Genomic DNA, 16,040 nt, shown 5'->3' on the forward strand with positions numbered 1-16,040 from the left:
GATGGCTCCCCACTGCTCTTATTACTATATAAAAAATTCTTATGGGACACCTTGGTGGTCCAGCCCCACCTCTGTCACATTCTGCAAGCTGTCCACCTCCAGGTCCTCCTTGTTACTGTTTCCAGTCCAGGAACACTCTTGCTCTCACTTTGCATGACTGACTCCTACTCATTTTTTTTGTATCATTTTAGAAGTTACTTCCTTAGAGAAACCCTCCCACAGTCTGGATGGTTTCCATCCTTCTTTTAGTGTCTTTGAAATTTCACCCTGTACTTTCCTTCCTAGCACTTGACACAATGGTAATCCCTTGATTTGGTTGTTACCTAGTTAAGGTTATTCTCCAGTTGGCTGGAAGCCCCATGAAGGCAAGAACACATGTAATTTGTTCCTGCTACTTAGCCATGCTTGGCCTGTAGTTAGGACACAGTAAATATTCAGTTAATAAGTAATAATTTTTTTTCTTCTAAAATGGTGAGTTGGGCCCAGGTATCTGCTTTCAGACCTTTACTCTCTGCTGAAATCATGTCCTCTTTTCTTTCAGGTCCTGGATGTGCTGGATTTGTGTGTGGTGGTTCTACAGTCACACAAGAACCAGCTCCTTCCCTTGGCTCATCGTGCCTGGCCCCCGCTTGTGCACCGACTCACAAACGATGACCCCCTGGTGGTGCTCAGAGCCTTCCAGGTATAGCACTGTACCCTCCACTGTTAGTTGCCAGGTGGGAATAGTGAACGCAGAGCTCGCTGGTATCTTTTGGGCTTAGTTCTCTTTTTATCTGATTACAATGTCATATGCCTTGGAGAGAATATAGAAAAACAAGAAAAGCACAAGGAAGAAAATAAGGGTCAGCCGCCTTTGAAATATGAGGCAAAGAGAATTAGTAGATGAAAAGTAGGTGGATATTTTTGCTGGCAGTGAGTTCACCTCCTTACAACAGACATGCATGGTGGATACTGTTGTCTCCGGGTTCAGAGAAGTTAAAGAATTTTCTTCAAGATCACACAACCTCAGAACCCACCCACCCACTCCCCCCATGTTCTTTGCAAGAGTCAAAATGAAAGAGCCACAGTTCTAGCCATGGGCACCGTCTGCCTAGCCCAGTGGCAGAGCCCATGACCACTGTTTTCAAGAGGGCCTTGGCAATAATTAGCCCATCTTTCACATAGTGAGGTAGTCAAAGATGAAATGGAACCGTTTAGTGAAATACTTTGAGAAGTTAAAATCTATATATCTATGTAAGGCGTTGCTCTCCTGACTCAGTTTGAATTGTATTAGCACACTATTTTAGCTTACTAATTTCTTCCTTCAGTGTTCTTAAAAAAAACACGCAAGGTAAGCCAGAGGCATGTTTACCATGGCAAGATACATAAATTAGAAGTAGGTGAGCAGGATGATGAGGCAAAGAAAAAAAGAGATGTGTAGGAACGTAAAATGAAGTCAGGAATGCAACTAATACCCTCAACAAAAGTATTTTGGTTTTCTCTCAGATTCTTCAGCATATGCTGAACCAAAATATAACCTTACGTTTAAGACATAGAAAACTGTTAATATTTTTTTTTTCCCCAAAGCAAAACACAAAATGACAGCTGTGTCTGTGTGTGTGTGTGTGTGTGTGTGTGCAGGGAAAACAAGGGAAAGAAGGAGAGGGGAGGAGGGGGAGAGAGAGGAAAGTCTTGCTAAATCTTACCCGCGTGTGTGATGAAATGACAGCAAGTGTAGAAAAGCGAAAATATATAAAGATGTGTGTGGTAACTGAGGCTGCCTTTTCACTCCCAGGTGACGCCTGAGGCCTGTAGCACCTCGGGCAGTCCAGCCGAGGGGCGCGAAACAAGCGCCTTGTTCTCTGCCAAGTCAGCAGACACGCTCCATGCTGGTTCTGCCTCGCTTACCAATTTTTAAAGAAATTTCTATTATCCTCAGTCTTGTGCAGCGGGCTAAAACCTTTCAATATGTTCTGCTAGAGAAGGTTTAAAATGAGACATGCAAAAAACGGCCTGTTGTGAAAGATGGAAGAGGATGATGTGCATAAGAGATAGTGGATGGGACAGGGTGCGGGGTGGGGGTGGGGGGACTTTGGCTCGACTGTGAACATGGGGACTCTGCTCTGACTCAGCTGGGGCGCCCCGCCAGCTCCTGCCCTCACGATGCCCGCCTGTGCAGCAGCTGGCCCTCGGTGTCCAGGCTTGTTCAGCTAGCTAGAATTGAAAGCACCAGTCTTTTCTCAAGGGATGTCAGGAAGATTCAAGAGGTGATATATGTGAACTGCTTTAAGCTCTTTTTTTTTTTTTTTTACAAAACAGAGGAAATAAGGTATTAATCATATTATTCATCCAACCCGATTCCTTTGAATTATTCTCCATGTAATCTGTATTTATGGATAGAAGCAGCCGTGCCTTGGGAGCAGAGACCTCTGAATTCATAACTGTCAGAATCACAAACCATGGGCAAGGAATTAACAGCAGTAATTCTATTTTTTTCCCAAGCAGAGACTTAGATGAAATTGAATTACCAAACATTTTTTAGCTCTCTGGCAGCCTTGGCGATGTGCAGTCACTGGGCTGGGGGTTGTTTCTGCAGGTTTTGCGTACGCTGGGAGGCGAGTGTTGTGACTTCCTCAGGAGCCGGTTCTGCAAAGACGTCCTGCCCAAGCTGGCTGGCTCCCTCGTTGCCCAGGCTCCCGTCAGCGCTAGGGCCGGCCCAGTCTACTCCCACACGCTAGCCTTCAAGCTGCAGCTGGCCGTCCTGCAGGGCCTGGGCCCCCTCTGCGAGAGACTGGACCTAGGTGGGTACCAGCCCGTCTCACCTGTCACAGACCATCCATTCTGTCCTCAGCTCATCTCACTCTCCTGTTTCATGCTCCCCTCATCTTTCTTTGGGTGCACATCCCTCAGTCTTACTTTGTTCTCACTCAGATCCATTTATCTTGATGTGGTTTTGGGTTGGGGGTTTGTTTTTTTTTGTTTTGGTTTTTTTTTTTTTTGGTTGTTTTTTTTTTAACCTGTGGGATGGCATGAAGAGCCCAGACAGCTTGTCTAGCTCTTTCAGTTTCGCCAGACAGCAGTTGGTTACTGCTCATCCCAGATGAAGTCTGAGGGCCAATGCTTGTTTTGCTTTTCCCCTCTGCAGGTGAGGGTGACCTGAATAAAGTGGCTGATGCCTGCTTGATTTACCTCAGTGCCAAACAGCCCGTGAAATTACAAGAGGCTGCCAGGAGGTACGTCTGCTTGATCACCCGCATCTCTTTACGTTTGGTCTAAATTATAGATGATTTGCTAATGGTGAGCAGAGTTGAGGCATCTCTGCTCTTTTCTCTTCTCTCTCTTCTTGCCAGGTTAAGATGATTTCTTTAACTGTGCCAACTCAAGAGATGGTATTTTCACTAGACACATTTCTCTTTGTAAGTAACCTTTTCCTCTGCTGCAGTGTCAGCAACAATTCCAAAGGGGCAAAAAGCAGGATGGTGGTGTGCTCAATGGGACAAAGCACTCTCCTGGTCAGAAGGCCCTACTCCTCCAGTCACCAGGTGACCCTGGAGCCTCTGGACCTCAGCTGCCTTATCTGCAAAGCAAAAGCATTGGATTGCTGATCTGCAATGCTTGCAAATTGCATGCAAAATCAGGTTTGTGCAAGCAGGCATATAGGTGCTCTCTTCTAGACAGAGTTCATAACATACATCTGATCATAATAGGAGTCTGTGAACCAAGAAAGGTTAAGAGCCACTGTACTCATGGCTTAGAAGGCCTTTTCCAACTCTGAAGTTATGTGATTCTAATTTCCAAGAGTTTTGCTTATTAGAGAATTACTGAACCACCTCTGATGGCCTAAGGGGTGTTTCTCAAAAGCTGAAACTTCAACTACAGCAACATCCAAGTCTTAAGACCCAAAATGCACTCTGGCCCTCCTCTCACCACCTCGCCTCCCAGCTAGGAGCAGCCTGTGGCTTGAATCTGCCGTCCCCTGGGTGCCTGCTGCTGAGGTGAAACCCTTCTTTGTGCTGGGCACGGTGTCCTGCTCTGGACCCTGAGCTCCACACTCCAGAGCACAGCACAGCCCCTCCCCTTCCTCAGGCCTGTGGGGAAGTGTGCCTGATCTTTGATGGGTTGGGAGTCATCCATCCCCTGAAGGGTGAGAGGCTGCTCTGACTGTGAAATAAGGAAAGCCCACTTGCTCCCTTATAAGCCTTGCACTCTCTGGGAGTGATGGAAATATCTTTTTGAATTGATTTATTGTCCTTTGCAATGTTTTGCTCTTGATTTCCCCAGCTCCCTCTTTTCTTTACATCCCTTTCTGGTCACATCCCCCAGGCTCAGAATCAGCCATGGTTTCTCTAGCACAGGGGCACTTCCCAAGCAGCATCTTGTCCCCAGACATTCTTATTCCTTATAGAACCAACTTAGAGTGAAAGCAGTCCTCCCCTGGGCAGTGTCCCTGAAGCTAATCGTGCTGTGATTTTAAGTACAACTGAAGAACATACCGAATTTATCTTGAAGTGATTCCTTTGGCCGCCTGTTAAAAACAAGAGTTATAGAGAAGGGATTTTCCCATTCCCTGTCCCCTTTTACTTTTCCTGCACTCACTCCAAGGCCCACTTTCCATTTAGACCCATCACACAAATATTCACAATCCAGTATCTTTTCGTTTAGATTTTATTTATTTATTTATTTATTCATTTATTTGCTATTTAAGTAAATCCAAAATTGGACCTAGCTGATTCTAGAGTTGGTATTCAAGGTACCTCCGAAGGAGGAAAATGCAGCCAAACCACTTGACTGCAGTGCCTTTGTTTGCTCTGCTGCATTCCATCCCCGGGTTGAGTCAGATGACCTCCCTCTGATGGGCTAGGAGGGGAGGAAGTGTGCAAGGTTGATTGCTTCACATACACATCATCTGCAAACTTATTTTGAAGTCAGGAGAAAAAAATTCAGTGTTGTCCTTGATCAGGAGCTGATTTGGCATCTTGATTCAGAAATTAATGAGCTCTCTAAATGGAAGAAGCCTGAGACAATGGGAAACCTGGTCTCTTTGTGAACCTCATTACCAGAGGGGGTCAGGGAGATGGGTGGGCCGGTTACTATTGAAACAATCACACCTACGGGGACTGATGAGCAAGGTCCCCTGAATGAGACTGAGCCCCCCGTTCAGCAAATGGCCGCCCCCTGCATCCAGTTGATTGTCCTGAATTCTTCCCTTCTTTCCTTCATAACCCACATCCATTCCAGAAGTGAAGCCTGTCTGCCTAATTTGCAAAATCTCGTAAAACTGTCACCTTCCCTTCAGCTCCAAGTTCGGCCAGGCCACCCTCATCTCTTAGCTCCTAACCTCTTCACCAGCCCCTGTATCTACTTTTACCCCTCCTGGGTATTACCCCCACAGCAGTCAGTGACAGCCCCCCCCCTACACACACACACACACACACACTCTCAATGGAGAAGAGAAGGCTGCTATTCTTGTTAAAAGCCCAACAGGGAACTCTGTGGCCGAGGGTTACAAAACTTCAAGCCTCACTCAGTATTCAGAAGGACCAGTAAAAGCCAGAGATGCCCTGGCTTTCTCAGAGGTACTGAGTTTCCAGCACTGGATAGATGACCAGCTGCTTTGGAAGTGGCCCCTCTGCCAGGGCTGGTGAGGAGGTAAGTAGTTGTTCGAGGCCTCCCTCAATGCGTAAGGAGTTGAGCCAGCAGCCCTCAGGGTCTGGAAGGTGGGCCTCAGGGCCACTGAGGGGCTGCCTCCTTGCCTTGGAATGGAGGCTCACTTGGCAGGGCTGTGAAAGTACCTGTGTGCATTCCTGTTAGATTTTTCATTCCTTCTATTCACTTTCCTGGCTCCAAAGAATGACCAAGATTGTGTTTGCTTTTTTAATTTGTTATATTAAATATAGCCTTTGTGGCAGGCTTTTACATCCAGGCTGTAAACTCTAGAAATGGAAATTGATCAGGGTGGCTGATATAACTGAGGCTGTAAATGCTAAGAACGGAGATGCCATTCCAGTTTAATGCTTTTATCTACCGAATGTGCCTTGCACAGAGGGGTGTAAATCTTGTAGCTTGGGGGGAGGGGAGGGAATGGGTGGGGTGTAACCTTGCTGTTTGTTACCACCAGGTGTCACTGTTAACTGGCTATGCAAGAAATTTACTAGCTCCCCCAAAGTCCATCTAGTTAAATAAGTTCAATGGATAACACATGAGAAAATCATATCTGGAGTGTGGGAGGAGGGGTCAGCTTACTGTGAGTTGTAAATAAGGCAGTGTCCCTGAGGGTAAGCACTAGATTACAAAATAACAGGTTGTGTTGGCTACGCCCCCACCTCTGCCAAGGCAGAGGCAAACTTAACTGATTTAAATTCCCAAGTGGCCCTGGAAGCCTCCAAGATAGCTCCCAGCATGCAGTGGGCCTCCACAGTTCTTTGCTTTTCTGGTCATGGAGCTTTTCCTTCCCATACTTGAAAGGAATTTGAGATGAGAGCACATACCCCAAATTTCTGTGTTTTTTTCCTTCAAGCCAGTACATGCTCTCAGCCTGGTTCAACTCAACTCCATTAAAACCACACTCCTTGGGCCTATCTCTGAACAGCCTCTGAGGCTCCCTGTGTTTTACAGTGAGGTCTTAAATCTTCCATTGAGTCTTCTACCCTGGGGCTAAAAGGAACAAAACTAGACAGTACCTAGTCTTACAAAGATGAAGTCCATTCCCAGTAAGTCTCACAGCAGAGGAACAATAGTCACCACCCCAGGCCTTCCTTCACCTGCTGACTCCAGAGCCCAAGTAAGAATGTTGGGTGCAGCAGGTCGTGACCAGCTGGTGCACCTGCTGCCTGTGCAGATCCTAGATGCTGCAGTCCTAGATGGGGGTGGAGCAACACCTTCTCAGCTTCCTCTGCCTGGCTACATGTATGGGACAAAGGACACCTGTCTTGGAGGTGAACAAACCTAGTTCAGCTCTTACTGGCTCTGTGACCTTGAGCAAATGGCTTGGTTTCCTTGCACCTTATTTCCTTCCTCCATAAACAAGGAGTAGTGATGACACTTTCCTCCCAGAATCATTGTGCAGATGAATCGCATTAATATGTGAGGGAATCCACTAATGTTCATTCATTCTGCTGTCGACTAAGAAACTGTTGTGTGCCAGGCACTGAAAATGAAGGGGGCAAGAGTGAGGAGGCCTCTGCCTTCGCCGTGCTTACTTCTGGAGGTATATTTATATATGCACACCTATGTGGGATATATGTAGACGCACCAAATATATGCAGCATTATGTCACATACACACTTGCCTGCTTTCTCTTTACTGAAATCTGAACTGGGGTTTTCACCTGCAACGGCCCTCTTTTATGTTAATTGTACCACCTCCCTCTACTGCTGTTTGCATGAGAAGTCAGGACCAGGTTTGAAGGTTCATTTACTGACTGACTTCCCCGCTTTCTTTCTAGCAGTAGGATCCCAGCCCATCAAAGAACCAGCCGGTGCCTTCAAACCCTGGATGAACACAGACTGGTACAGGCTCGTTCATTTCATCCCTGTCAGAGCCCAACGCCTCTCTTTACCCACACGTGGGCCTATTATATCTGAACGGATCAGGAGCCACAGAGGTGATCCGTTAGTTCAGCTGAGCTTGAAATTAGTAGCTCATCCCTTTAAATGGTATGGGCAGTTTGTTTGAGCTTGGGCTGCAAAGCTGTTACCCCTTCGGATTGCACCCAGCATGGAAATGAGGGCACTCCTCATATTTTTCCTTTTGACATTTGATTAATAGTTGACAAATCCAGACCCAAGTAGTTAGCTTTCCTATTATCCATCTTTTGACAGGCATTGCTGCTTTTCTTTTCAAGGCTCATTGTTCTAAAAATACACCCATATCTGAAGCAGTTCACAGTGCACACATAGGCATGATTTCCTGGTGTCAGAGATAAGAGACATCTGCCATGCAGATTACAAACAAAGTGGGTTGCTGCATTTCAGATCCGAAGGCAGGGACCTCTGTGCCACTTAAATCAAATGTTCCCAGTCCTCCCTTGCCTCCTTGGTGTTGTCATGTGATTGATCATCTGCCACGGTCAACTATTTTACCACCAAGCGTGGGGTGTGCGCACTAGCGGGGTGCCGTGCTGGCTTGGGAACAAGGATGGCCTTGGTGGCAGGTCGTGCCTGGTGGCCAGGCCACCTGCACACAGTGGATTTCAGATTCCAAAAGCCTTGGCAGACCACAGGGTAGCAGTCACACCAGTTTGCGGGGTCTGTGGTCTGTCCCGGAAGCCTAAAAAGCTAAAATGAATGTGATGATCTCAGTACTAGTGAAGTAGCTATGGAAATGGCCTCCCTTGTCTTCTTACGTGTGTCTTTACTCAAAAAATGCTTGAGGGACTCTTAGGAAGCAAACACTTTGTTGAGAGTCGAAAGATCTCGAAGATTAATACAAAGTAAGAGCTGGCCTCACGTTGCTGCCCTGTAGTGGTATAACAATGGGTAAATTAATTTACTCCTCAAAATCTTATCTGTGAGTAGCTTCCTCATCTATAAGACTAGAATAATCGCCTCTATTATTTTCCACCTTGTAAAATTATTACATGGATTCAGTTACGTCCTGTGTATTAATTCTTTAGCACAAAATATCAGCACAGAGTAAAAAATCAATAAACAGTAGTTGTTTATCACTTAAACTTACTCCTTATTCCAAAAAAAGACTTAGGGCATCTTATACATTAAGCGATGAAGCAAAGTCAAAAGGAAGTAAAGAAATTTTTTAAAGGGAAAAATAAGAAGAAAAATAAGGTGAAGCCAGGGTTGGAGTTGCTATATAAAATGCAGACGCAGAACTGCACCCTCACTGGAGATGAGCCTGGGCGGCTCTGGGCTTCCTAACAGGCCAAGCAAAGAGGGAGAGTGTCTGTCATGCACTGCCCAGTCATTACCAAAACAGGAAAAGGACCTTTTCAGAAAGAAGCACAGCTTCCTGGTGCTGCACCCTGGGAACTTTTCTTCCTGGGTTGTCCCTATTGGGACCAGCACGCAGGCATCCCTTCCCTGTTGGGACCAGCACACTGGCATCCCTACCGTGAGTGTAGACATGTGCTTCCCAGGACTGTTGCTACAGGCATCCCTCACTGGATCCTGCTGGCTTCCTGCCAGAGTGCTGGTTACAGGAAAACAGCTCAGGGAGGGGGCAGAATGGGCAAGCCACTAAGAAGAGGTCTTTATCTGCAAGTGTACGAATCTTCCAGGTAGAACAGGAGACACTGCATGTAGCCTGAGAGTACCACCTGCTGGGCCAAGACCCCGGTCCACTCCATGCTGGGCACAGAGGACCACTCTGAAGTCTGTGCTGCCTCGGAGCAGCAGCAGCAACAGCATGAGATCTGGGCCTGCAGGGGGGCCTGGAGACAGGCGAGCTAGCCAGATGGAAGGGGCTACTTTTAAATCCTGCCCCAGTGAGATTTAAACCCTCCTAGATTCTGGCTTATTTTTGAACTGTTGGTAACAGATTGGGCCTCGCAGTGCCGTATCTTTTTAAATATGCACAAAGCAATGGAGTCATTCCACTGTGCTTACAATACTTTGTCTTGTGGTATTTTAGGGGCTTGATTAGTCTTGTAAGCTTCTACTGGTGTTTATGGCTTTAAATCCTTTCCCTGTTGCATTTAAATATTTTTAATATAGGTCTCTCAGTGTGAGGATGTGGATGGGAGCGAGATCGATAGATGAATGAGTTTCAACACGTAAATATAGTTAACTCTAACGAGTATGTGTAGCTGCAAAGGTAATTGGTAGTATTTATTTGGAAGGTAAATCGTTGCTTCAAGTCATAATCCTCCATTTCTAACATTTAGAAACAAAAAACGACCTCCATGCAGGAGAAGATAGCTAAATTGAATAGCAAGAAAGGACAGGCTTGAAATACTGGTTAACCAATGAACCGAGACCCATTAGAGTAAATTACCAAGTATAGAAACATCGCCCTGCTGCTCGCCGGCTGGGACACATGACACCCCGAGCATCCATTTGTTTAAAACGAAGCACACGGCCTCGTTTGTGGCATCAGCTTGTGTGGAGTCACAAGCGAAGGGGTGGCCAGAGAAGGAGTGTGGAGGAGGTTCTGCCAGGGAGGGACGAATAGGGAAGCTAAAATAACTGTGAATGTGCCTGCTTTCCAACAAGTTGGGTATATTTTCTGAATGCATTTAGTCATGGCCCTGTAGACACAGCCGGCACCACGTTCCTAAGGAGACATCCCTGAATGACTTCTTTAGAAGCCCTTAATAAATAAACAAACAAACAAACATCACAAAGCCACAAGTTCTTTACCACTGGCATTTACTTAGACAGCTCATGAGAGCATTTTATAAATCCAGAAAGAAACAAGGAGCAGCAGATCCCTCAAGCAAGTAATTGACAGAGAAAGAATAGCCTGTCACCCAGGAGAGCTGGGCGCTCTGAATTTCAGTTACAGTTTATTTAGCTTTACTGGGTCTTGATTGGCTGGTGGTTTTCTGGAGTTCCCTTTTTGCAGATGTTGTCTCGACCAAGATGTGAGTAACATTCTGTAATGTTAGTGTCTGCAGCAGAGGGCTTTTTGGTTTGGGGGAGGACGTGGTGAGAGCCTGTCATTCGGCATCCAAGCTTGAGAACCGCTGTGAACTGTTGGGGCTGCAAGGGGCCTTAGAGCTGATCCAGTGTAGCCCCCTCTTTACAGAGAGGCGACTTGCCAGGAATCCCTCCCCACTCCACCCCGCACAGGGCTTCCAGCAATGTCCTCTGCACATTGTGTCGTGGGCCTCTCCAACCAGCCTGACCTCCCTGTCAGACAGAGAGTCCTTTGTCCATCATCTTGGTAGCCCATGCCGCTTGAGCTTGCTGGACCAGGTACTAGTAAACATGTGGTGAATTATGAGAAATAGGACCCAACCCCAGCCCACCATGTTCTAGGAGAACATTTCCTACCTTCCCAGGCCACCTCTCCCCCAGTTCTGTCACACAGAGCACCCCAGTATTGATCATAAAGGAATGAGCTGCTTCTGTTGGTTTGGTGTCTGGAGTTTATTAGGTACTTGCTGATACCCGTCAATTGTAGATAGGGCTGAAGTGCAGGGAAATGGCTGCCTGCATGAAGTGAAATTCAATAAAACCGCATTTTAAGTGAAAAATCAGTATAAACACCAGGCTTCTTTGCCATGGAAACAGAGGTTGCTTAGAAACTGCCTAACGGCGAGTTCTAAATTTTTTAAAGTCAAGTTATCATTTAAGCTACACGGCCCTACAGGTTATTGAGAGATAATCACTCGCCTCAGGACACTGGGAGGCATGAGGCACAGCTGAGTGCCTCCCGAAACTCTGGGGACCAGATAATCTCTTGATAACTGTGCTCCCTGGAGCCACTGATTTGGGCCTGGGGGAAGGAGAAAGAAATTTTTGTTCAGGAGTTAAATGGTGTACATATATATTTTTTTTTAAGTGTTTCTCTTTGGGTTTGTAAAGCTGGAGCTGGCCATTTGGCATGTTCAACAGCCATCTCTGCCACGTCTCAAGATATATTAGGGACATTTTCCAGGCAGTTGCCCCAGTCACTACAACGCAGCAGTCCTGTCTTTGTCTTCTGGTTTTTTGATTATACAAAAAGGGCTTTCTAGGTCCTTGGCTTGCAGGAGCCCTGTGCCCTGCTCAGCATGGGCAGGCACTGGCACCAGGACGAGCGGGACCAGAGTTTGTCTGAGCACTCACACAAAAGCTCCAAGTCCTCAGGCTCAGCTCCCAGGGGCTTAAAGCAAGCAGGGTTGAGGTTCAAAATTTGTCCATTTTTATGCTTCAGCAGCTGACAAGCCTTTGGCCAAACAGGAATACAGCTACCCAGTTGCATGGCACGGCCCTTGCTCCTGGCCCAGGCATGCAGTGGGTAAAGATACTACATTCATTTTTTCCTGAAAAAAAATGGGCAAAATTAGAGTCCCATCAGCTGAGAACTGGGAACCCCCACTAAGTCAGTCTGAGGGAAATGATGAGTGATGCCAACAGCAAATGTTTTGCCCTTTTCAGGGTGTCTGAGAATTTTCCATAGCATGGCCGTGCTGCTTGGGCTGGTAGTAGTGATGATTACTCCTTAGACACACACACACTCTTTCTGGAAGGAAGTGTTTTCATTATACACTTCAAAGTGTTTTCCTGTGAGGAGGGTGGGGCAAGTGTGACCCTCTGCCTAGGGAGAAAGGGAGGGAGGTTCACAGAGGCGAACTCTCGCTCTGGCCGCCAGGGCAGCAGAAGGAACTGGCATCGCTGCTTGCTGTTCTGCGGAGTCCACCCCATTAAGAGCTAAGAATTGAGCCCCAAAATAATTCTTCCAAGAATTCGGCTCTTGTTTAATAAAAGGTGAACTTTGCACACGTTTTCCCCTTGGCTTCCCTGTTAGCATTTTATTTAGAGACCTCACAGGGCAAAGAAAGTAGCTGGCTTCCTTTTCCTTTCCTGTCAGCAAATACAACATCCACATTTTAGCATGTTAAAAAGGACTCAGAAAATGAACATTGCAACATTTTCGTGCCATGTAAGTCAGAGCAGAGCTGTGACTGAACGGGGCCGTGGCACCACTTTGCTGGGTGTTACCCAGATCAAAATATTCCTTGAAGCCGAGAGTGTGCCGTGCTATAGCTGAAGAAATTGTTCCAGTTCTCTAAAGGGGAAAAAAAAAAAATCAAATGAAACCATTTGCATTCTAACAGTCTTTGGCACCAGGGAAAGCTGTCAACTGTGTCACGTGTAAATAGAAATCCCGTTCCCGTTTTTGGTGTGTTTTTTCATAATTTCCCTTGCCACTCTAATTATCAAAGATATTTTTGTTTTTAAACAAAAATTGTCTCCCACGCAGGCCCCATCTCCTTGCTGCGGTGAAGTGGAAACAATGAATTAGAATATTCTAATCACTTCTCCAGCAACCGCTGCTGAGGTTATAAACATAAGATTATACTAAGTAAAGAAAACTTAAATTGTTTAGGCATAAAACAGACCAGAGAAATTTTCGAAGTGCCCCGTGCCCACCTGCCTCCCTTGTCGCCCTGGCGTATATCTACTAAATCCAAGGAAGAAAGCAAACCTGGCTTCACCCAGTCTCCTGCAGTGTCCCAGTAAAACCAAACCCCCTGAGGACACAGGCCTTTCAGATTAATGAGATTAAAAACAAGACTTCAACTTCCTTGAGCAACCATTTAGGCTCCAGTCTGACATCCCAGAGCGAGAGAAGGGCTCCTGGGAATGGTGGTCAAGAGTAAGACATGATCCGTCACATGGAGAGTGTGCAGCGGATTAGTTGGCAGCTCAGGGGTCGCACATGAGACACTGGTCAGGCAGCATCTGTGTTTTCTCATTGAAACCGCAGCAAAACCCTGACTAAAGGTATATCCAGCCCCCATATTTAGAAAAGAAGAAACTGGCACTGAGCCAAATTGAGTAGCCTCCCACAGCCCCTTCTCTGGTGAAGCGTGATAACATGAATCCTCCAGCCTTCCCCGGTGGTGAACAGTGAACCCCTCCTTTAGATCCTTTTATAGACTGTAGATATTCCAGAGACAGAGGTCATCTTAATTCATTTGTGCACCATAAGTCACTTGTTAACTATGAGAATCTGCTCTGGCAAATGCTTATGGGAAGGGTGCCCTGAAAGAGAAATAAGGGGCAACCGCTTAGGTAAATGGCCAGGCAAGGCCACCTTGCTGGCCGAGAGGGACTGCCCAAGTGCCTCAGTCCTCTCGGGGCTGACAAGCCACACTAAGTGGCTCTCGTTGGCTACGTGCATGAAGCTTACACTTGGACTGCCCGTACTGTGGCCCTGGGCTTGAGATCAAAGATTCAGAGGTAGGATGTGAACAAACAAGAGGCAAGTGTTGTGACCCCCTAAATTAAAAATGAAGACCATCAGCCTTAGTGATGGTTGGGGACCAGGGCCTGTCTGCATCCCCTGCAGGACACCAGGGTGGAGGTGGGGTGTCCAGCCAGGTCTGCTCCAGGAGAATAACTGGATCTGATCCCTGCCTGAGTCCACACCACCAAAAATTCACAGCTCTTGGCCAGAAGGGGTCCAACTGCAGCATTCAGCAGGGAGCTGGAGACCCAGAAGGGAGGGGCTTGCCGAGGCCCCCCAGCAGATGGGGACGCTCTGCCCACTTCTGGCCCTGTGAGCCAGGCAGAGCCTGTCGTGAAGGGTGGGCCCTGTCAGTCTTCTTCCCTCTGAAGACTCCTGCTTTACACCCCAGAACGTAACTGCTTTCTTTGCCAAGTGTTTGTTTGATGTCAATATTGTTCCGTTCTAATTACTTTTTTTCTCTATGTCGCTGGATATGAAGCTGTTTGCCTCTATTTCTGTTAGGCTTTGGCACATCCTAATGGCCCTGACTTAGGAACTAACGTGTGCTTGTTCTGCTATCCGAAGTGAGTTGGCGTTACCAGTTTCTTCTCAAGCAGTCTAGAAGGCACCGTAGCCCTCCCCTCCCCTGCCTCAGCCCTCCCCTCACCCCCTGTGCTCTCTCCACAGCGTTTTCCTGCACTTGATGAAGGTAGACCCAGACTCCACCTGGTTCCTCCTGAACGAGCTGTACTGCCCGGAGCAGCCCACACCGCCCCACCCCAGCCTCCACCCCGTGCAGCTGCGGGGGGCCCCTGGGCAACAAAACCCCTACAAGGCCAATGTGCTCCGTCTGCTCCAGGAGCTGCCCTGAGCCCGCCTCCCCCACTGGGTGGGCAGTGGCTGAAGATGGGCACCTGCCAGCGAGTGCGGGGCCGACCCTGCCTGGCCAGAGGCGCTGGCGGCGGCAGAGAGAAGACTGCAGAGGGGTAGTAGACAGCTGATCGATTCATAAATTGATCGATCACACAACTGCTTAGAAATTGGATTGAAGGAAAGCAGCTGACTATTATTTATATCTCATACCTGCGTTTTCAAATGACATTGTCTGGCAGCTCTAAGGGCTTAACTCCTTAGAGTACCATCACCCGGCCCCGGCTGCCTCCCAAGCGCCCCACACCCACACCAGCAGTTTAAAGACACGCGGGGCAGAGCCAGTGTCACGCACAGCGTGTCGTCTACGGTCTCGGGACCGCGGGCCTGGCATCTCCAGAACACAGCCCTGCGTCGCTCGCACGCCCTCTCTGCAGAGAATGAGGTGGAACTGACTCTTTATACCTAACCTGTTCTTTGGAAGAAAATGAAATAAAGCCACTTCTTGGATGAAATCTATGATCAAGAGCTTACTTTGAAGTTTGTTATCTACATTGGGTGATTTTTTTTTTAAGTGAGTGTATGTTCTTGAATGGCTAATACAGAACCGTAGTATAAGATGCAAGCAGTCCCTCCCTCTTGCCCAAACATCTGGTCCCTTAGGCGTAAGGTAAATCCTCATGACAATTTTTGGATGCACTTTAAATAGGAAATTCTTGGGCCTCCCCGGTGGCGCAGCGGTTGAGCGCTGGGTTGCGAAGCTGCCCGCAGCCTCTGCTGCGCCGGTTCGATCCCCGGCTGCTCCCCGGCCACCGGAGGAGGGTCCCGCATGGCGCGCAGACCTCTCCTGCCGCCCGCTGCTCCCCTCAGCAGTGTACCTCGGTCCTTCTGCCTGCTCTGCTCCCCGCTCTGGCTCTGGTGAATTCTCTCACCCTCCCGCGCTTCTGACTGTACCCAGTGCTTGTATAAATAAATAAATATATAAATCTTAAAAAAAATAAATAGGAAATTCTTTTTTATTTTAACTTTTTGTCATGGATAATCGGGTACTGAAGCCCCTGTACCCATAACCCAGCTGGACAGGTACCAGCACGTGGCCAGCCTGTTCACCACCGCCCCTGCCGTCTACCCCTCTGCACCTCCACCCAGCCCCTGGATTTGAAGCAAATCCCCGATGTACCACACCTTTTTATTAAGCTTACAACCATAATAGCATCATCACACCTTTAAAAAAATGATCCTGAAATACTGTCTTCCGTCATTGCTAGAATATCCCCAATGTGTTGAATCGGGATCCAAATAATGTATGTGCCTGGCTGTTATGGATCTGTCCTTGAGTAAATCGCTTTTAATTT

At 47.4% G+C, this 16,040-nt stretch overlaps 1 protein-coding gene across 5 annotated transcripts in view; it reads left to right on the forward strand.

Moving 5' to 3' along the window:
- Positions 1-15,467, forward strand: part of TTI1 (TELO2 interacting protein 1) — a 42,421-nt gene extending 26,954 nt beyond the window's left edge. Inside the window, exons 5-9 of one of the 5 annotated variants that reach the window (XR_005122217.2) lie at positions 542-682; positions 2,576-2,780; positions 3,125-3,212; positions 3,330-3,395; positions 14,503-14,518. Coding sequence is in view for 4 of the 5 variants with exons in the window: in XM_037495275.2 (XP_037351172.1) it covers positions 542-682; positions 2,576-2,780; positions 3,125-3,212; positions 14,503-14,686 (618 nt within the window). In the remaining variant the exon portion in view is untranslated. Of the gene's footprint in view, positions 1-541; positions 683-2,575; positions 2,781-3,124; positions 3,213-3,329; positions 4,621-7,423; positions 13,976-14,502 lie in introns of those variants that run through there. The other 4 variants (XM_037495275.2, XM_037495291.2, XM_037495284.2 and 1 more) reach the window with 4 other exon arrangements.
- The last annotated feature ends 573 nt before the right edge of the window (positions 15,468-16,040 follow it).

This window comes from Talpa occidentalis, unplaced genomic scaffold, assembly GCF_014898055.3.
Source record: "Talpa occidentalis isolate TD23 unplaced genomic scaffold, MPIMG_talOcc4v2.1 talOcc4.10, whole genome shotgun sequence".
Lineage (NCBI taxonomy): Eukaryota > Metazoa > Chordata > Mammalia > Eulipotyphla > Talpidae > Talpa > Talpa occidentalis.